Source organism: Schistocerca gregaria, chromosome 1, assembly GCF_023897955.1.
Source record: "Schistocerca gregaria isolate iqSchGreg1 chromosome 1, iqSchGreg1.2, whole genome shotgun sequence".
Classification (NCBI taxonomy): Eukaryota; Metazoa; Arthropoda; class Insecta; order Orthoptera; family Acrididae; genus Schistocerca; species Schistocerca gregaria.
Genome location: NC_064920.1, coordinates 962,785,765 through 962,807,334, shown reverse-complemented (window position 1 = coordinate 962,807,334; position 21,570 = coordinate 962,785,765). Strand labels below are relative to the sequence as shown.

Sequence of the window (21,570 nt, the reverse complement as noted above, 5' to 3'; positions counted from 1 at the left end):
TTCTAGCTGTCTCGTGGTCAGTTTTTCTGAGGCCATTATGCGAATGTGCGGTTTATTGTTTGTTATACCCAGGTAGAAAGCACCATAGTGGTCACTGCCAGTTTATAGATAACAAGTGCTTTCACTGGTAGCTATTTCTTTGGTGGTATAGGTGATGTCTGTGATGGGACTGAAATAGATGGTAGTGGGAGGATGTATGGGACAGGTCCTGCATCTGGGTCTACTGCAGGGTGACAAGGAATTGGGAGCAGAGGTGGTGTAGGGAAGGATGAGGATATTGTGTAATATTGATGAAAGGCAGAATACCACTGTGGTATGGGTGAGAAGGGAAATAGGTAGGATAGTCCTCATTTTAGGATAAGACAGAGAGAGTCAAAACCCTGGCAGAGAACGTGATTCAGTTGCTCTAGTCCTGGGTGATACTGACACATGGCGGGAGTGATGCTTTGTGGTCAGATGGTGGGAATGTGGGAGGTGGCAGGTGCCTGGAGGGATAACACTATAAAGAGATACATTTCTGTACAAGGTAGGGAGGACAATTTTTGTCTGTGAAGGCCTCAGCGAGACCCTTGGTAAATTTCGAGAGGAACTGCTCATTACTACAGATGAGATGACCATCAGGTGTGGCTTCTTAGTATAGAATGGTTGGCAACTGTCAAAACAGAGGTATAGCTACAGGTTGTAAGGTTTGATATGAATGGAGGCAGTGATGTAGCCATCTTTGAGGTGGAGGTCAACACTGAGGACGGTGGTTTGTTGGGTTGAGAACCAGGTGAAATGAATGGGGGAGAAGGTATTGTTCAGCTTCTGGAGGAGTCTGTCTGAATTGTGAAGATGAATATGTCCCCAATGAAACTGAACAGGATGAGGTTTGGACATTCTGGGTAGTTGGGAAGGATTCCTCCAGATGGCCCATGAATAGGTTGGCATAGGATGATGCCATGTGGGGTGCTATTTGCTGTACCACAGTTCTGTTTGTAGGTGATGCCTTCAAAGGTGAAGTAATTGTGAGTAACAATGTTGTTCATCGTGGTGATCACGAAGGAAGCTATAGGTTTGGAATCTACATCTACATCCATACTCCGCAAGCCACCTGACGGTGTGTGGCAGACGGTACCTTGAGTACCTCCATCGGTTCTTCCTTCTATTCCAGTCTCTTATTGTTCATGGAAAGAAAGATTGTCGGTATGTCTCTGTGTGGGCTCTAATCTCTCTGATTTTATCCTCATGGTCTCTTCACGAGATATACGCAGGAGGAAGCAATAAACTGCTTGACTCCTCGGTGAAAGTATGTTCTCAAAACTTCAACAAAAGCCCGTACCGAGCTACTGAGCGTCTCTCTTGCAGAGTCTTCCACTGGAGTTCATCTATCATCTCCATAACGCTTTTGCGATTACTAAATGATCCTGTAACTAAGCACGCTGCTCACGGTTGGATCTTCTCTATCTCTTCTATCAACCCTATCTGGTACAGATCCCACACTGGTGAGCAGTATTCAAGCAGCAGGCGAACAAGTGTACTGTAACCTACTTCCTTTGTTTTCGGATTGCATTTCCTTAGTATTCTTCCAATGAATCTAGTCTGGCATCTGCTTTACTGACGATCAACTTTATATAATCATTCCATTTTAAATTACTCCTAATGCCTAATCCCAGATAATTTATGGAATTAACTGCTTCCAGTTGCTGACCTGCTATATTGTAGCTAAATGATAAAGGATCTTTCTTTCTATGTATTTGCAGCACATTATACTTGTCTACATTGAGATGCAACTGCCATTCCCTGCACCACACGTCAATTCGCTGAAGATCCTCCTGCATTTCAGTACAATTTTCCATTGTTACAACCTCTCGATATACCACAGCATCATCCGCAAAAAGCCTCAGTGAACTTCCGATGTTATCCACAAGGTCATTTATGTATATTGTGAATAGCAACGGTCCTACGACACTCCACTGTGGCACACCTGAAATCACTCTTACTTCGGAAGACTTCTCTCCATTGAGAATGACATGCTGCGTTCTGTTATCTAGGAACTCTTCAATCCAATAACACAATTGGTCTGATAGTCCATATGCTCTTACTTTGTTCATTAAACAACTGAGGGGAACTGTAACGAACGCCTTGCGAAAGTCAAGAAACACGGCGTCTACCTGGGAACCCGTGTCTATGGCCCTCTGAGTCTCGTGGACGAATAGCGCGAGCTGTGTTACACACGATCATCTTTTTCAAAACCCATGCTGATTCCTACATAGTAGATTTCTAGTCTCCAGAAAAGTCATTATACTCTAACATAATACGTGTTCCAAAATTCTACAACTGATTGACGATAGAGATATAGGTCTATAGTTCTGCACATCTGTTTGACGTCCCTTCTTGAAAACGGGGATGACCTGTGCCCTTTTCCAATCCTTTGGAATGCTACGCTCTTTTAGAGACCTACAGTACACCGCTGCAAGAAGGGGCAGGTTCCTTCATGTACTCTGTGTAAAATCGAACTTTTATCCCATCAGTTCCAGCGGCCTTTCCTCTTTTGAGCGATTTTAATTGTTTCTTTATCCCTCTGTCGTCTATTTCGATATCTACCATTTTATCATCTGTACGACAATCTAGAGAACGAACTACAGTGCAGTCTTCCTCTTTGAAACAGCTTTGGGAAAAAGACATTTAGTATTTCGGCCTTTAGTCTGTCATCCTCTGTTTCAGTACCATTTTGGTCACCGAGTGTCTGGACAGTTAGTTTTGATCCACCTACCACTTTGACATAAGACCAAAATTTCTTAGCATTTTCTGCCACGTCAGTACACACAATTTTACTTTCGAATTCATTGAACACCTCTCGCATAGCCCTCCACACAATACATTTCGCTTCGCGTAATTTTTGTTTGTCTGCAAGGCTTTGGCTAAATTTGTGTTTGCTGTTAAGTTCCCTTTGCTTCCGCAGCAGTTTTCTAACTCGGTTGTTGTACCATGGTGGCTCTTTTCTATCTCTTACGATCTTGCTTGGCACATATTCATCTAACGCATATTGTACGATGGTTTTGAACTTTGTCCACTGATCCTCAACACTATCTCTACTTGACACAAAACTTTTGTGTTGAGCCATCAAGTACTCTGAAATCTGCTTTTTGTTACTTTTGGTTAAACAGAAAAATCTTCCTACCTTATTTAATATTTCTATTTACGGCTGAAATCATTGATGCAGTAGCCGCTTTATGATTGCTGATTCCCTGTTCTGCGTTAACTATTTCAAACGGTTCGAGTCTGTTTGTCACCAGAAGGTCTAATATGTTATCGCCATAGTCAATTCTCTGTTTAACAGCTCAAGGTAGTTTTCAGATAATGCACTTAAAAAAATTTCACTGTATTCTTTGTCCCTGCCACCCATTATGAACGTTTGAGTCTCCCAGTCTATATTCGGCAAATTAAATTCCTCACCCAGAACTATAACATGGTGGGGAAATCTACTCTAAATATTTTCCAAATTTTCCTTCAGGTGCTCTGCCACAACAGCTGCTGAGCCAGGGGGCCTATAGAGATATCCAGTTACCATGTTTGAGCCTGTTTTAACCTTGACCTACACCCAACTTATTTCACATTTCGGATCTCCGTCAATTTCCTTCGATAGTATTGGACTTATTATCGCTATAAACATGCCTCCCCCTTCACTGTCTAGCCTGTCTCTGCAGTATACATTCCAATCTGAGTTTAGAAGTTCATTACTATTTACATCTGGTTTCAGCCAACTTTCTGCCCTACTATGCGGGCATTGTGACCGTTTATTAATGAGAGCAATTCTGGGACTTTTCTATAGGTGCTCCTGCAGTTTACTATTACCACATTAATAATATTGTATACATGGAAGAACCCTGGAGATACTAAAAGGTATCAGATAGATTATATAATGGTAAGACAGAGATTTAGGGAACAGGTTTTAAATTGTAAGACGTTTCCAGGGGCAGATGTGGACTCTGACCACAATTTATTGGTTATGACCTGTAGATTAAAACTGAAGAAACTGCAAAAATGTGGGAATTTAAGGAGTGGGACCTGGATAAACTGAAAGAACCAAAGGTTGTACAGAGTTTCAGGGAGAGCATAAGGGAACAATTGACATGAATGGGGGAGGAAATACAGTAGAAGAAGAATGAGTAGCTTTGAGGGATGAAGTAGTGAAGGCAGCAGAGGATCAAGTAGGTAAACAGACAAGGGCTAGTAGAAATCCTTGGGTAACAGAAGAAATATTGAATTTAATTGATGAAAGGAGAAAATATAAAAATGCAGTAAATGAAGCAGGCAAAAAGGAATACAAACGTCTCAAAAATGAGATCGACAAGAAGTGCAAACTGGCTAAGCAGGAATGGCTAGAGGACAAATGTAAGGATGTAGAGGCTTATCTTACTAGGGGTAAGATAGATACTGCCTACAGGAAAATTAAAGAGACCTTTGGAGAGAAGAGAACCACGTGTATGAATATCAAGAGCTCAGATGGAAACCCAGTTCTAAGCAAAGAAGGGAAAGCAGAAAGGTGGAAGGAGTAAACAGAGGATCTATACAAGGGCGATGTACTTGAGGACAGTATTATGGAAATGAAAGAGGATGTAGATGAAGATGAAATGGGAGATACAATACTGTGTGAAGAGTTTGACAGAGCACTGAAAGACCTGAGTCGAAACAAGGCCCCCGGAGTGGACAACATTCCATTGGAACTACTGACGGCCTTGGGAGAGCCAGTCCCGACAAAACTCTACCATCTGGTGGGCAAGATGTATGAAACAGGCGAAATACCATCAGACTTCAAGAAGAATATAATAATTCCAATCCCAAAGAAAGCAGGTGTTGACAGATGTGAAAATTACCAAACTATCAGTTTAATAAGCCACAGCTGCAAAATACTAACACGAATTCTTTACAGACGAATGGAAAGACTGGTAGAAGCCGACCTCGGAAAAGATCAGTTTGGATTCCGTAGAAACACTGGAACACGTGAGGCAATACTGACCCTATGACTTACCTTAGAAGAAAGATTAAAGAAGGCAAACCTACGTTTCTAGCATTTGTAGACTTAGAGAAAGCTTTAGACAATGTTGACTGGAATACTCTGTTTCAAATTCTGAAGGTGGCAGGGGTAAAATACAGGGAGCAAAAGGCTATTTACAATTTGTACAGAAACCAGATGGCAGTTATAAGAGTCGAGGGACATGAAAGGGAACCAGTTGTTGGGAAGGGAGTGAGACAGGGTTGTAGCCTCTCCCCGATGTTATTCAATTTGTATACTGAGCAAGCAGTAAAGGAAACAAAAGAAAAATTGGGAGTAGGTATTAAAATCCATGGAGAAGAAATAAAAACTTTGAGGTTCGCCCATGACATCGTAATTCTGTCAGAGACAGCAAAGGACTTCGAAGAGCAGTTGAATGGAATGGACAGTGTCTTGAAAGGAGGATATAAGATGAACATCAACAAAAGCAAAACAAGGATAATGGAATGTAGTCGAATTAAGTCGGGTGACGCTGAGGGAATTAGATTAGGAAACGAGACACTTAAAATAGTAAAGGAGTTTTGCTATTTGGGGAGCAAAATAACTGATGATGGTCGAAGTAGAGAGGATATCAAATGTAGACTGGCAATGGCAAGGAAAGCGTTTCTGAAGAAGAGAAATTTGTTAACATCGACTATAGATTTAAGTGTCAGGAAGTCGTTTCTGAAAGTATTTGTATGGGGTGTAGCCATGTATGGAAGTGAAACATTGATGATAAATAGTTTGGACAAGAAGAGAATAGAAGCTTTCGGAATGGAAATGTGGTGCTACAGAAGAATGCTGAAGGTTAAATCACATAACTAATGAGGAAGCATTGAATAGGACTGGGGAGAAGAGAAGTTTGTGGCACAACTTGACCAGAAGAAGGGATCGATTGGTAGGACATGTTCTGAGGCATCAAGGGATCACCAATTTAGTATTGGAGGGCAGCGTGGAGGGTAAAAATCATAGAGGGAGACCAAGAGATGAATACAATAAGCAGATTCAGAACGGTGTAGGTTGCAGTAGGTACTGGGAGATGAAGAAGCTTGCACAGGATAGAGTAGCATGGAGAGCTGCACCAAACCAGTCTCAGGACTGAAGACCACAACAACAACAACAACAACATTAATAATGTTATTCCCTGTTGCGTTTTGCCTACTACTAACTTGCCGCATCTCAGGAGGCGTCTTGTCAGGCCTAGGGAGGGAATTCTCTAACCTAAAAACCCACAAGTGCACTCCACACGTACTCCGCTACCCTTGTAGCCGCTTCCTGAGTGTAGTGCATGCCTGACCTATTCAGGGCTACCTTACATTTCTCCACCCGATAGCGGCAGAAGAAGTGACAAGTAAGAAAAATACCAGTTAATACTTAAATTAACGTAGCTCGCTGCACAGCAGATGTGAAGCAGGCGGCATTTACGACGACACTGACACATCAGTTAGGCATTAGGAAAGGTACTGGTCAATAGCAGCAAGGCCATGGGCATTGGGGATGTTATTGTAGAGGGATGTGCCCCAGCCATGGAAAGGGGGTGGAGGTGATCCTTTGTGGCAATATGGTAGGAATGTAGAAGGCGGCAGGCAACTTGAGAAACGAAACATGGGAAACGTGTCTGCATAAGGCTGGGTAGGCAATTTCGGTATATGAATGACAGTGAGACCTTGGGTATATTTGGAGAAGGATTGCTCTCACTACAGAGGCAGCTGTCATGGATGGCTAGACTGTATGGGACTTCTTGTGACTTCTAGATGTGAATGAATTGCAGGCACATTCTGTAAAGTTGTTATTGGGATAACTGAGATTTCTCAGTCATGTGATTTGCAACAAATACATGATTTCTTGCCCACCCCTACATCACACGTCTCAGCCAAGCTGATATAACTGTTCCCCATTCACCATCTCCATAGTGCTATCCTGAGCAAGTGTGAAATATGGATTGCAATATTTTCTATGTTGCAGGTCATATGTAACAACAGCAAATAATACATAAATAAAAGTTAGTATAAATAAAATCCCGCAATCACAATTCAGTCCAATTCTCAAACTTTCATTTTGCCCGTGATGTCTGTTGGAACATCTTCACAACAGGTCTAGCAACTGTAATTTATTCTCATGATAACAATCATAGTCAATTTAACATGATTTATTTCATTAGTCAGGCATTTAATTCTGGATTAACATTCTTTCTGTTTCATCTAAATTTCACCGTACTGTTCTAAAGCTGATTAAAAGATTTTACCCAGTATTCAAACGAGTGAACAGTGAGTCACTTTCTCATTTGCAATAAACTTGGCAAATCATTATAGTGTCTCATAACCAAATAAAATATTGACTCGTTTTCAGTATTACATATTGTTTTCTTTGCAAGACAACATTTATGCCTTTCAATGTTATCTTTACTTAAAAAGCAGCATAACTATTTATATCCTGCGTCCTTACATGTATGACAATTTTTGTTGCAAATTGCTCAAATACAACAATAGTTTGTAAGATCACGATGTATATGTGGACGAGGGAAAAAAAATTCCCGGATTTTCCGGTTAAAATACACTTTCTTCCAGATGAAAATACACTTTTTCCTTGTTATATAACAGTATACTTTTCCTCGGAACTGTAAAACTTATCAATCCTTTCAATGGTTGTGGTTTCATACACTGGCATAGAATTTCCCAGGACTCAGGGAAAAAACACATTTTGGAAAGATGTCGGATGTGCAGCAATATGTAGACTGCATATTTTCGTATTACGGAAGTATAAATTCGAATTCCACCAAACACTGCATGTTACTTTCCGAAGGATCGAAATCAAGATTGTAATGCGCTTTTGTAAGCCAGTCGTAGCTCGTGTCAAGCGATCTCGGCAGCCGATGACGGCGGATATTTATAGCATAGGACACGTGATGTAGTCAGTCAATAGCAACATCACTGTTAAGTAGCGAGACACACAAATAGGAAAAAGTAATGGTTTAAATTAATATACATAGCGTTGCTGCAAGAAAAGAAAAGCTTTCACGTGTAATATTGGTCTCTAAGATTAATAAGCTGCAAAAGAAGATAAGCTTTCACACATAATGTTGATCGTTTTTGCGTGTGTTACACTTTAAGATACATTACTAAAATGTGCCAGTAAAATTTTTAGCAACGACATAAATGTCTGATCTTCTGGGTTCTAAAATATTCTAAATGGCCGTCCTCAAAGATTTGATTTTTGAATGAGAGTCAAACGCTCTGTGATTTAAGAAATTCATCGGACAAGCACAGAGCTCATCTTGTGTAAAAGGAAATTTACTTTACTTGAATGTAATGCTTTTCAAACAAACAACCGTAATATTTTTCCGTTACCTGTTTGAAATTGTCACGATGGCGCAGGAAGCCCATACGTTCGTACGTGTAAAACATTAAAAGATGTTACATTATGTCATAAAAGAAGACATTAGAGGATACTCCAAGAGCATGGGAATTTTGTGAACCATAATAAAATGCATAATTCGGCTTAAAGTGCACATTCATATGTCCAAATTCCGATGTAAATATTCTTGGAGTACCAGTAGCATATTATCTCATGTTTGGTTCTTTATTATGGCATAATCCCATACATGCTAGAAGATGAAAACATGAACTTGAAATGCAGCGAACAGTTGAAACTAGCCAATAGTGTGGAATTAAACACCTCGTTTCAAATAAATTGACTGTCTCAGCAGAAAAGAATAATAAAAGTCAAATTTCTTTAACAAACCATAAAAATAACTTCATTGTTCTGCAAAGGGATTAACACTTGACTGTCAGAAAGGTGGGGAAAAAAAAATAAACTCTGAAACTAATAACATATTTTAGCCTTCCGTTATTATGTGAATGTATTTCAATTCACTTTATAGCTCTCAGACGCAGAAATCCATTGTGTCTTCATTTGACGTGAGAGCAATAAACAAAGAGGAAACAGCAAAACCACTTAACGTAAACACGAGTCACGTGGAGACTACCACCTCCCCACTACAACTCAGACTGCTCTGTGCATCAGGTCCGGATCTACAATATTTCCTAACTGCGACAATATTAGATAGTGGCGCTCCCCCTCCCTCGAGCGTTTGAGGCAGGATGCCAAAAATTTTAAAAATCGACTTTTAAAAAATATTTTCCGTTTGTAGCGCACGTCTTTCTGGAGAGTCTGATACAGAAAACATGTTCAAGGGAATGTAAGGCATGTTATTTGGTCTGTGTGATAAAGTGCAGTGACACACCTCTTCACACAGCATTCTTCCATCGCACGTCTCTGTATTTCGCTCCGTGGAATTCAAATGTCTAATATTTTGTAATGGGTGCCTTCAAACCATATTCAAGCCAGTGGAAATTAAAATGTCCTGTGGTGCCTCTCCTGCTCCCAGTCGGCCGATTTGACACCCTGCCCCTCTTTAAAAAATTTCACAGTTAATACTGGATGGGATTATTTGTAACCGGCAGAACAAGAACTCTTCAGAAAATTTGTAGTCTTTACTGCCTATTACCTAGTAACTTGCTGTTTTGTGTGGCATAATACACTATGCATGCATTCAAAAATCAACTTACGATTCATTCAGAAATCAACTTAGAATTTGATAAAAAAAATGTTTAAAAACCAACACGGATGTGTTCAAAATAATATGAGTAATCCATTTTTTGAAATCTCCTTTTGTTCGTTTTAGTTCGTTGCAACTGTTCAGGACGGATGTCGCTAGACACATGTTTCAGGTCGCCCTTGATCCATTAACTCAGTTTTTTTCTTTTATTACAGAGGGCAGCTAACCCTCTGACCGAACAGCTACCGTGCTGGTTACAATACAAGAGAAGAAAGATGTGCATTAATCTGAACAGATCAACGTGCACTGGATGCTAGGCGCTTTGTGAAACAAGGTCTTTTTTCTTCAATAATATGAATTTGGAGCCCCGCCCCCCTCCCTCTGAAACTGTAGATACCCCGGTTTCTCCCTGCCCCCAAGTTCCGGGCCTGTTGCGCATCTGGCACCTTAGGCGCACCAGTAAAATTTCTCCGGGTAGCATCTGGCTGCTTCCTGCTATTACTTTTATAGCTAGCTGCCACATTTCTGTAACCAGAAGTGGGAGAAGGTACTACTCATATGCGACTTAACTGCACATGTGCATAAGCTCGCTTGCAACCGTTCAAACGAATCTAATGTAAACAGTTGTGATGTCACGCCCATCGGAGACAATTTGTTGTTATGAAACATTGCATAGTCTTCCTAAAACATTTGACACATTTTCCTGTTACGTGTGATTTGTGATCAAGGCATCACAAAAATAATTTCCAGTTGAAGATTTAACTTTCAACAAACACTAGTAATTAAATCCCTGCTGCACACCCAAATCACTGATTTTATTTGGTACAGACCATTCTGACTCTGTTCACTGTTTCAATTGCTCTCTGGATTTTGATCTCTAATGATGAATTTCCAGTTTCACCTACAGTAACAATGCAGCTCACAAAATCAATTTCATTCTTGTGAGAACAATCCAGTGATAAAATATTTTCATTTGGTGCAGTGATAACACAGTGGACTCGTATTTGAGAGAATAACAGTTCAAATGATAGTCTGGCCGTCAAGATTTACATTTTCTGTGGTTTCCCTAAACTGCTTCAGGCAAATGCTGGGAAACGGCATAGCTGATTTCTTTCCTGAATTCAAGCTTGTTCTCTGTCTCTAATGACCTAACTGTTTGTGGAATGTTGAAACCTAATCTGCCTTACTCCTTTCCTTTTTCAATTATTCAACACACTAATCCACTGGTCCTCCATTACCACGTCATGTACCTTTCCACGAATTTTTTATGATCTCGCTTTTCCCATAAACCTTTCAGCATTTCCCTGTCATGACCAATATGGCCACATTTTAATTCAGCAACCATTTTTATTAGCAGAAAACAGAGGAGCAGTTTCATATACATACATATAACTTACAAGAAGTTTCGTCTGAAGCAACCATCTATAATAAATAGCTTTACACCACACAGAACTCCATCACTGTTGCAGACACATAATTCTGCTGCTTTTGACAGATCTATATAACAAGTACTACTATTCACAATGACCAACAATTTTAGGTAAATGGTTATAAAATAGGTACCAATAAATTATGAAAGTAAATAGTATAATACAGCTGTGAGGTATGGGTGAAGCTAGAATCTTTTCAGGCTACTCTCACTAGACACATTTCTCAGTAAATAAATTTGTAGTACTTGGCATTTCATACTCACCTAAGCAGACACAGGAATAAAGAATAACTAAATGCATGGCATGCAAGGAATGATGTGGACTGAATGATTCTTAGAAGTGTTCCTCGAAGGTCTTTCTGAGAGGGTATCTTGCCTCTCATAAGCAAAGCAAGCTGTAATTCAGAATTTTAGTATTTCAGTACATTTTATATAAAAAGTAATTAACACATACATAAGCTATTGTATAATGAATTTATACAAATATGAAAATACTACGAAGTTTCTAAAAAAATAGTAATACAAGTGCATATAAAATGAAACACGGCAAATCAGTAACCTTCACTGCTATACTTTGTGATGTCATTCTTTAACAAATCTGTTCGTTAAGTCAGCTACACACTAACAAATTTGTAAGAAACATTCGAGGCCATGTTTGGTCTATAAACTTTTCTAAAATACAGGAGCTGGACAAAAACATGGAAACCACAGTGAGAAATGCATTCTTAAAAGTAAATGCAGATGTTAGCCAAGCCTACAGGTTATGCTGTTGTATTTCACCATGAAAGGCATCTTTGCAATCTCTTCAAAATTTTGAGCCAGTGTCAGCCATGGTCATTACAGTGTTCTGTGAAGCTGTGCTTGCATTACGTCAGAGCTAAGTGAATTCAAACATGGGAAAATTGTAGGTGCTCATACGATGGGTGCTTCCATAACCAAGTGAGCCTAAGTATTTGGTGTTTCGACAGGCATTATACCACATACAGAGAAAGCGAAAAAACATCATTCTGTGATCAAACTGACAGGTCACTAAACTAACAATAAATCTTTGCAATGTGTTGGACAAGCATTCCATAGACTGCTTTGTTTGTATGTGCACTGAACTTTCCATGTTAATTGTCACTGGTCATTCATATTTCCTACAACTGACCTTATTTTCTCATTCAATTTCTTGTTTTGTAACATTATTTACAGATATTTATTCAAAGTGACTGAGTCAAGGAGCACATCATTAATACTGTATTCAAACATTAGAAGAATGTTTCTCCTACTCACTTGCAATGATCTACAGTTATTCACATTTAAAGCCAATGAAATGAAATGACATGTGGCTAGGGCCTCCCGTCGGGTAGACTGGTCGCCTGGTGCAAGTCTTGAGATGATGCCACTTTAGTGACTTGCATGTCGATGAGAATGAGATGATGATTATTATGATGATGATGATGATAACACAACACCCAGTCCCTGAACGGAGAAAGTTTCCCACCCAGCTGGAATCGAACCCGGGCCCCTTAGCATGGCAATCGTCGTGCAAATGCTGCCATTCATAAGTTCATACAGAAATCTTGTCCAAGTCATCCTGAAGTCCCCTGCAGTTGGTCAATAATGACACTTTACCGTAACAAGTAGTGTCATCATTGACGTCTCAGAAATATACCCACTCTACTCAATAGGTATTTGATGTGTATGAAGAATGGGAGCAATTTTATCAGACTTTTATGGGCATCGCCTGACATGAACACACAGACAAGAACTTGAGCATGTCCGCCCGGCTAACAAATTGGCCTTCTCTACTAATATAGACACAAACAATTGTCTTGATACAGAAGCTATATTCAAATGAAGGATTGTTTTGGCTGCACTGGATGAGATGAGCAAGAAAGACAGAGTGGGGTAGACAGGATAAGACACACATCGAGAGGGAAATTAGGAAATGCAGATATGAATACAGCACCATAGAAAGCTCATCCACGTTGAGACACTTTTTTTTAGCACGTGGCATATAGTGAAGTACGATTCTGGATTTCAGGGGAATGTAGAGAGCACAACACGATATGCAGAAGAAGCTCACTGAGAGAATGACATCGATGCAGATTCACCAACCTTTAAGACTGAACTGATGGATCATTTTGCACAACAGATCATAATGGTGCATTGTAAATCAATTTGCAAACATGGCTACATGCTGAACATTTATGAATTGCTTTTTTTTATTTTATTTTTTTTATTAGTAATTCCTATTCACCACCTTTTACACATTACAATAATAGAAATTCTTCTACAGAATAGAAAAAGAGTTATCAAAGACAAACTGTTTCTGTTTGTTTTCAAATTTTCCTTTGCTGTCTGTCAGAGATTTTACGTCGCTGGGTAAATGAACAAAAATATTAGTTGCAGCAATTTGCTAAAGACAACCTTTGTGTGTAATAATGGATATCATTCTTCCTTCTGGCACTGTAATTATGTATATCATTGCTCCTTTTGAACTGTAGTGGATTATTTACAACGAACTTCATGAGGAAATAAATATACTGCGAAGCAGTAGGCCTAGTCAGAAACAGATGTCTACAAGAAGATTATTCTGACAGCAGTTTTTCAACAATGAAGGCATTATTCTTAAAGATGAGTTATCCCAGAACATTATTCCATATGACATTATTGAATGAAAACATGCAAAATATGTTAACTTACTGATTTCTCTCTCCCCAAGATCTGAAATGATTCTAACTGTGTCCCATGGTGCAAACAATGCAGATTTTGCATCAATAGAGGAAGAATTAAATACCCTGAATCAGGCAAGTACAGAGGTAGGTGTCAGTCCAGTTAAGAAACTAGTAAAGCTATGGATGAATACACTACAGCAAAACTGACCACACTCTTCAAAGCAGAAATTCCATTTTCAGAAGAAAATGAAGCAAAGCACTGTTGCACCTCTTGCGAGGAATTTTTCACAAATATCAATTCAGTTGTTGAATACTGTGCACCCTACAGTGAGAAGGTGCAAGTTTTAACAATTATTCCAGAGCCATTTTTCAAATTAAACCATTTTTAACCACTTTCCATCAGTATCAAAGTTCATGGTAACAAATCAAGAAATGTGAGGTCTGTAAAAGGAGTCTTTGGAAGACCAGATCCCTATTACAGTCATCACATAGAAGCAGCTCAGGTTCAAATAGTGCATTCATTTTATCTGGAAGATAAATGGGACTGTTCTCACCAGAGTGCCAACAAAAAGACACTATAACTGTAACAGTTGAAGGTCAAAAAGTTGTGAAAATGAAGAGGTACATGACTCGTAGTATTAAAGAAACTTTTGCAATTTGTAAGAGCAACTATACAACTTCACACATTGAAAGATCAAAATTTTATGCACTTGACCTAAGTGGGTAGTTCCACACACCCAACTAGAGAAGTCCGTTTATGTTTGTACTGCGCAAATTTTGAACTTTGTGTAGTAACTTTGAAGACTTTACTGGAGCACATGACACCTTGGTTGGGCATGTGAAATCATTAGTAGTCTGTGACATAAAGCAAGAGACCTGTTTGTTTCAAGAATGTGATGACTCCCCTGGAAAGGGAGGACTGTCTTTACAGGCACCTGGCTTGTAAGACGTAGCAGATAACTCTGCAGAAATTATATATGTGACATGGGAGGAAAATAAACTAATTAAGAAAACTGTTGCCTTTGACAGTTTCATTGATGAACTTGGTAAATTGTCAGTGACAGCAGTAACACACCAGCATTTGAAGAAATTGCGACAACAATACATCGCAGAAGTGAAAGGGTATGTAGAGGCTGGAGAATTATGTTTAGTGCTTTACTGTGATTTTGCTGAGAACTTGTCTGTAACTCTCCCACCAGAAGTACAACGATATCATTGGAGTAATGACCAGTTTCAATTTTTACAGGAGTGACATATTTTCAAAACACGACCACAAGTGTTGCTGTTATAAGTGATGACACAGGACATGACTCAGCACATGCTTTGCTAGCAATGTGCAAATTCTTCAACTGCAAACAGGGACAGAGAAGACCATCATTATTTCTGAGGGTGCTCCTAGTAATTTAAAAAATCATTACCAGCTGTTTGAATTGAGTAAGTCACTTGTGCCAACCGGCTGGGTATACAGTGCTACTGGTCACGGGAAGCGCTAAGTTTTATGATGGTGTAGGAGCCCAGCTGAAGCATCACGCTAGGTACGAAAGATAATCTTTCCAGACCAAATACAGCTGCGAATCAGAAAGCTGAGGCGTCTACGAGAGTCATGAAATTTTTCATATCCACAGCCCTCATTCTTTTGTCCAAGGAGGAAATCAAAGCATTCCATGAGCAGAAAAAAGAAGAACGATCCAAACAAATGACTCCTGTGAAAGGAATTCAAAAGACACAATTTTGGATTCAAAGTGATGGGCAAACTCATATTGCACTCACTTTAAAGAGGAAGACTTAAGAAATTTCGTTCATTCAGCCAACACCTCGGAAACAGCAGGATAATATTCAGAATCACAACCTCAGAAGGGGGATGTTTGTGACATGTGTGTACGGCAGTGACTGGTGGATTGCAGAGATTATAGACACCAGAAACTGTAGCGAACTTTATGCTGCAACATGGACCAGCTGCTGGAGATAGGTTTTCAGCTGAAGGGCAGCAACAACACCATCAGTGCTCCAGTTCCTGTTGGTTCAACAAGAAAGAATCACTCTACATCAAAGGAAGATACTGAAGCAGTGGAACACATTTTTATTTCATTGACTGGCTAATTTCAATACAAAACAGAGTGCACAGAAGTGGTATAAACTGAAACCTTTAAGTCTTTGGACCTTTAACATGCATTTTAAAACCATTTAAAATGCTTGAAAAAAAATGAGTCTCTTACTCATCTTTCAAAACTAATATTCTGTTAAATAAGGCTAGGTTTTGATTCTTATGAGCCTGTTATGTGACAATGAGGTAATAAAATAGGTTTTATGTATAGAAAATTTCCAATTGTTTATAAAACCTGTTTAACCTAAAAGTGGAAGCTCTCCTTTTTCAGGGAACGTAGGACTATATCGCACTAATCAACAGAAAAAATAAAATCAAAATTTTATGGATTGGCATTTTTGGAAAACAAAACAATTTCCATAAATTTCAAAAAAGTTCAGAAAGCTAGAGTAAAAGAAACTTTGACAGATAAGTGTAAATGGACGATTTCTTTGTAATCATAAAGCAAATATCTTTCAAATAAAAGAAAACCCCAATAAAATAACTAGAACTGTTCCAAAGATACTGCATTTTAAATTTTTTTCCAAAATTCGCATCTTCAAAATGGTATGTGCAGTGTCATCTTTGAAGGGCTGTATCTCAGAGCAGAATTTTTTTTCAGAAAAAACAAAAAACATGTGTGTTCCTTACTTATTCCTTCACTTTAACATACGCTAAATTCAATAACATCTGAGACTATGTAGGTAAGATTTTTTCCTAGCCTACCCGAATTGATACGGATTATGCCCAGTACTTCATATATAACTTCGCTACATTTTTCCCTTGCCACTCTTATATGAAATAATAATGTGTCAGGCATATGACAAATACCCATTCTTTCTTACTGGTGGATGAATGAAGGTATTATGCATTTATAAAATGCTGAGGAACTCGATGACAAAAAGTACTGAAGATAAAGTTTTTTGAAAACATTATTTACTTTCTTCACAAAGTAGCCTCCTACTTCTTCCCACTCTTCTTTTAACTTATGGATGTCAACATTCACCAAATTTCCACAGGGCTTACCAAAATCTGTTTTAAACAGATAATACCACAGCTAGTTTATATATATATATATATATATATATATATATATATATATATATATATATATATATATATATATATGTTTAACATATCGATGGAAATTAGATGTTAATTCAAAAGCACCCCATCTTACATCAGTTGACAGTCAGGTTCCTACAAATGGTTGAAAATCGACATGAAAATAAATTATCGGTTCTGTATCACAACAACAATCATAAGTTCTCTGAGATATCATTTCCAGAGCAATTATTTTGCAAACCGTTGGTGGTTTCCAAATAATAGTTCACAATGGTCAGCACACACACACTTAACACTGAAATTTTTATCCTAATATTGGACTTCATAGGGTTCAGTCTTGGGTCCCTTACTGTTCTTAACATACATTAGTGACTTGCCACTCTATATTCATGAAGATACAAAGCTAGTTCTTTTGCTGATGATACAAGTATAGTAATCACACCTAACAGACAAGAATCAGCTGAGGAATTTCTAAATGATATCTTTCAGAAAATTGGTACGTGGTTCTCTGCAAATGGACTCTCACTAAATTTTGACAAAACACATTTTATTCAATTCTGAACAGTAAATAGCATAACACCATTGATAAATATAAGCTATGAACAGCAGTCTGTTGCTAAGGCAGAATATTCAAAATTTCTGGGTGTGTGCACTGATGAGTACTTGAATTGGCAGAAACATCAATGATCTGCTGAAACTGTTAGGTTCAGCTACTTATGCTATTAGGGTTATTGCACATTTTGGTGTATATCATATCACTAAATTAGCCTATTTTCATTTACTCGTTCATATGGCATCATATTATGGGGCAATTCGTCATTAAGAGAGAAAGTATTCATTGCACAAAGGCATGTAATCAGAATAATAGCTAGAGCCCCACCCAAGATCACCTTGCAGACATTTATTTAAGGAACTTGGGCTATCCACAATACCTTTGCAATACATATATTCACTTATGGACTTTGTTACTAATATTCAAAAATTCAAAAATAAGTGCATAGATACAACACTAGAAGAAAGGACGATCTTCACTATTCTGTATTAACTCTCACTCTGGCACAGAAAGGGGCGAATTACGCTGCCACAAAAATCTTTGATCATTTGCCAAATAGCTTTAAAAGTCTGACAGATAGCTACCCAACATTTAAAAGCAAATTAAAAAAATTTCTGAATGACAACTCCTTCTACTCAATAGATGAATTTTTAGATATGAAGTAGTAACCATAAAAAATTAAAATTAATATATTAATTACTCATTTTATGTAAAGAAAACTTATGTTAAAGTGACACATTCCACATCTTTACGAAACGCCTTATTCATCATCTACGCAACAGGTATTAATGAAGGTATGTATGAATGTATTTATATATGTACAGATCGTGCTGTTCTTTATTTAGTTTTCTTTGGGATTAACTATTCTGGATTTATTACTTTGTAGATGGATTGTAACTGAAATACTGCATTTCATCACCTCTCACTGGGTGTCATAAAAATGTGATCAACCCCTATCATCTATGAAAGTGAGTTCATTTGCGATTCATCTATTATATAGAATGAGAAACTGTGACACTAATTTCACGCACATTTTTTGCTTTCCAAGTACATGTCAAAATGGATTGACCAACAGTTTTCATGATAAGTAATTCTTCCACTATCAATCGACATGTTAAGCATTCCCTCCCAGAATATTCATACGATTTCGCATTATTTGCACTTGAAAGGACAACCACCTTACAGGTCATCAACTAATAACTGCTACCCTTGAAAGGAATCTCTTGTACTGCCCATATAAGTCAAGTGCAAGAACCAGTCTGCATGAACTTCTCATTATTAAACATTCCCAAAGCAGTCTTTCAGTTTTAAGAAATACTTTACTAAAACACAACAGTGCTTCATTAATCAACAGTAATGGACAATACACAATGAAGTACAACAACAACAAATTCCCTTTAGTCTTCAAGGATTACTTTGAACTGTAGCAAAAAATAACTGTTGCTCGACAATGTACCAAGGATTTAGTGGCCACAAACAAATAACAATACTCTGGCTAACACATAAAATATGGTAATGCAATAAACAAATACTAGTATACTCACTGTAAAACAGGATGGCATTATCAATTGAATGCATTTAAATTTTAGTTTTGTCAAATTATTTGACTCGGCATGTTACATCCTCATTTTTTTAGCATGTTGATAATCCACTGCACTGGCTGTCATAACTCGTGTCAGGCTATGCTTTTAATTTGCCTATTTCATCTACGCACAGTGTTGGCTGTGCATCCATTCTCCAAAGTGTACAGTATAACCAGTTAAAAGGATATTTTTGGGTCTGAGTCCACTACTATTGGTAGGCCTAAAATACTGTTGAAATACAGTTTGGTGGAAGAACTTTACAATAAACAACATGACACCAAGCATTTCTTGGATATGCTGTCAGATAACATGCCCTACCCCGTATAATATTGGTTAAAAACACACGTATAGTCACAGTCTTCATAATCCCTAGTTATTTGAACTCATATCTGCAATATACACATTTTCTAATCCTTTCATGAGAATTTAAACAGCACTGACATCTGATTGAAACTGCTGGCTTTATCCACTAGTACACACACCCAACATGTACTTAAACAAGGCATATGCAGTATGAAATGCATACAACATCAAACAATAAACACAAAAACAAAATGCTTGGGGGTTAGACCACGACATCATTTCTGAGTCTTGGATTTTGAAGGATGACACCACTGGCATGACAGCAACTGTTTCTTGCAAAATAGTTATTTCTGGCCCAGTTTATTGAAACCAAACAGACTGAAACCATATATCAAGCTATTACATAAGACACATACTGCTGAACAGCTGTGCTTTAAGCTTTACAAAACCCTATTAGGCATCACTTATGCTATTTAATATTACGTGAACTGGCACAAATCAAAATTCCTGCATAAGAAGAACAGCTTCTGTGAGAGCTTAATACATGGAAACAGAAAAACAAATCATATTACGAGAAAATCATTTTTATGTACTAGTACTCACCAAATACAGACTTGAATAAAGTGGAAATGCCCCTTGTAGTATTATAAAGCCGAAATCTACAGAAGCTGTGGTGCAAGAACTAGTGTAGCAATGTGTATACTCCCTACACGTTTGTTCAATAACAACTGGCTTGCTGAACAGTGCCATTACAACGAACGTAATGCTGTCTTGCCGTTAGCAGCAGCGAAGAAGTTATGAGCAACTTTTCTTATCGAAGAACCATAAACCCAAACGTTCAGAACAACGTCTGTGTAGGCACATGTAAATAGATAAGCACTACTAAACACAATGACCCATTTTATGTTGATTTACTTCCCGTACTTCGTTACGGTGCGGTTCCTTCCATCTTCTCGATTCCTGTACATTGTGCGTTTCAATTCAATTCTACGACATACTTAAATAGAGTCACAGGATTCCTTTTATTAAACGGTGAAGGGAAATCAAGTCTGTTACGCGGTATGTTTACATAAGCATCCCCTCCAAACTTGGGCACAAAAGTACTGCAATATGCATTGTTTCTTAAATCCAAACTGTCGTCTTAATTACTTGCGCTCACAGGTTGCAGTTTAGAAATGACAATGAAAACTAACTTGGCATGTGTCTGATAACTTGTACAAAGGTTCAGGTTATACTGACACAAATGTCACTCACAACTTACCATATACACAGTTACGTAAATTCGGAAGGACTCTTGGAAAGTTGTACATCCCGAACTAGTTGCAGCGTCGCTGCAAGATTTTGTCCACGGGTGCACATACTCCAAGCAAGTGTGAGGCACTGTTTGAAATTTACTGAATGCAACCATCGCTCACAACTACGTTATGATAGTCATTTGTGACTCCCTCTCACGACTAGCCTATAGTTGCCAGTCACTGACCTGTCATCACAACATGTACCTTGTTACAACAGTCACTGAGATAACAATATGCATATATAAACAGAGACGTTGTTACTGTTGCCAACGTAACGGCGTCATAGCACGATTGCCTACTGTTTACACTCTGATAAACCTATAATTCAAAATTGCTAGCTCCTTCGTGTTACTATAGAATAAAAATAACACGTATCGCTAAACCGAATACTTCGAGTACAATTCTCAATACGCCGTGTCTGCAAACTTTTTTTCGCTAAAATACTTTCAACTAAGTAATGCTTTGAAAGATGTGGCGAAGCTAATACGAAATTCTTTTAATGTCACTTTAATATCTGAAAAAAACATAACCATCCTCGAACAAAACTATTTATGTACACCAGATCCAAATGGTACTGTAGCATCGGTATCGAGTGAAGCCGAATCCATGAAAGCAAATACATTACTTCCGCTTCAAGTTACTATGTTTCGGTATTAATCTAGGATGGCTGTGTTAAGTCAGTGCTTGATTTGTGACGGTCCACCGCCAATACTGCTGACGAAAAAAAAACGCTTTAAATAACCTTTTTAAAGATTTATATTTTTTTAAAAAAAATGTACCCTCGCAGTACTTCGCACTACCAGAATCTCTTTCCTTAACAATTACACCACGGGCAATAGTTAACTTGAAATGGTCATGTGCTCTGAAAGAGTTTCTTGGAAAAAGCGCAGCAAATACATTCGTAGGAAAAGGATAGAAAACTAGGGTGTAGTGTCCTGTAGATGGCGACGTCCTTCAAGTGCATAACCATTACAGAACCGTAAACGCATGCACAGAGCCTTCTAAAGCACAGCTCGCATTA

General features: G+C 38.3%; 1 protein-coding gene across 2 annotated transcripts in view; it reads right to left on the bottom strand.

The window, feature by feature from the left end:
- Positions 1 to 21,199, bottom strand: part of LOC126276423 (transmembrane protein 135-like) — a 103,234-nt gene extending 82,035 nt beyond the window's left edge. Inside the window, exons 1-2 of one of the 2 annotated variants that reach the window (XM_049977276.1) lie at positions 19,858 to 21,199; positions 11,269 to 11,399 (exon numbers count right to left, since the gene is read on the bottom strand). In XM_049977276.1, the coding sequence (XP_049833233.1) occupies positions 11,269 to 11,399; positions 19,858 to 20,004 (278 nt within the window). In that variant the 5' untranslated portion in view covers positions 20,005 to 21,199. The remainder of the gene's footprint in view (positions 1 to 11,268; positions 11,400 to 19,857) is intronic. The other variant, XM_049977275.1, reaches the window with a different exon arrangement.
- Between the last annotated feature and the right edge of the window lie 371 nt (positions 21,200 to 21,570).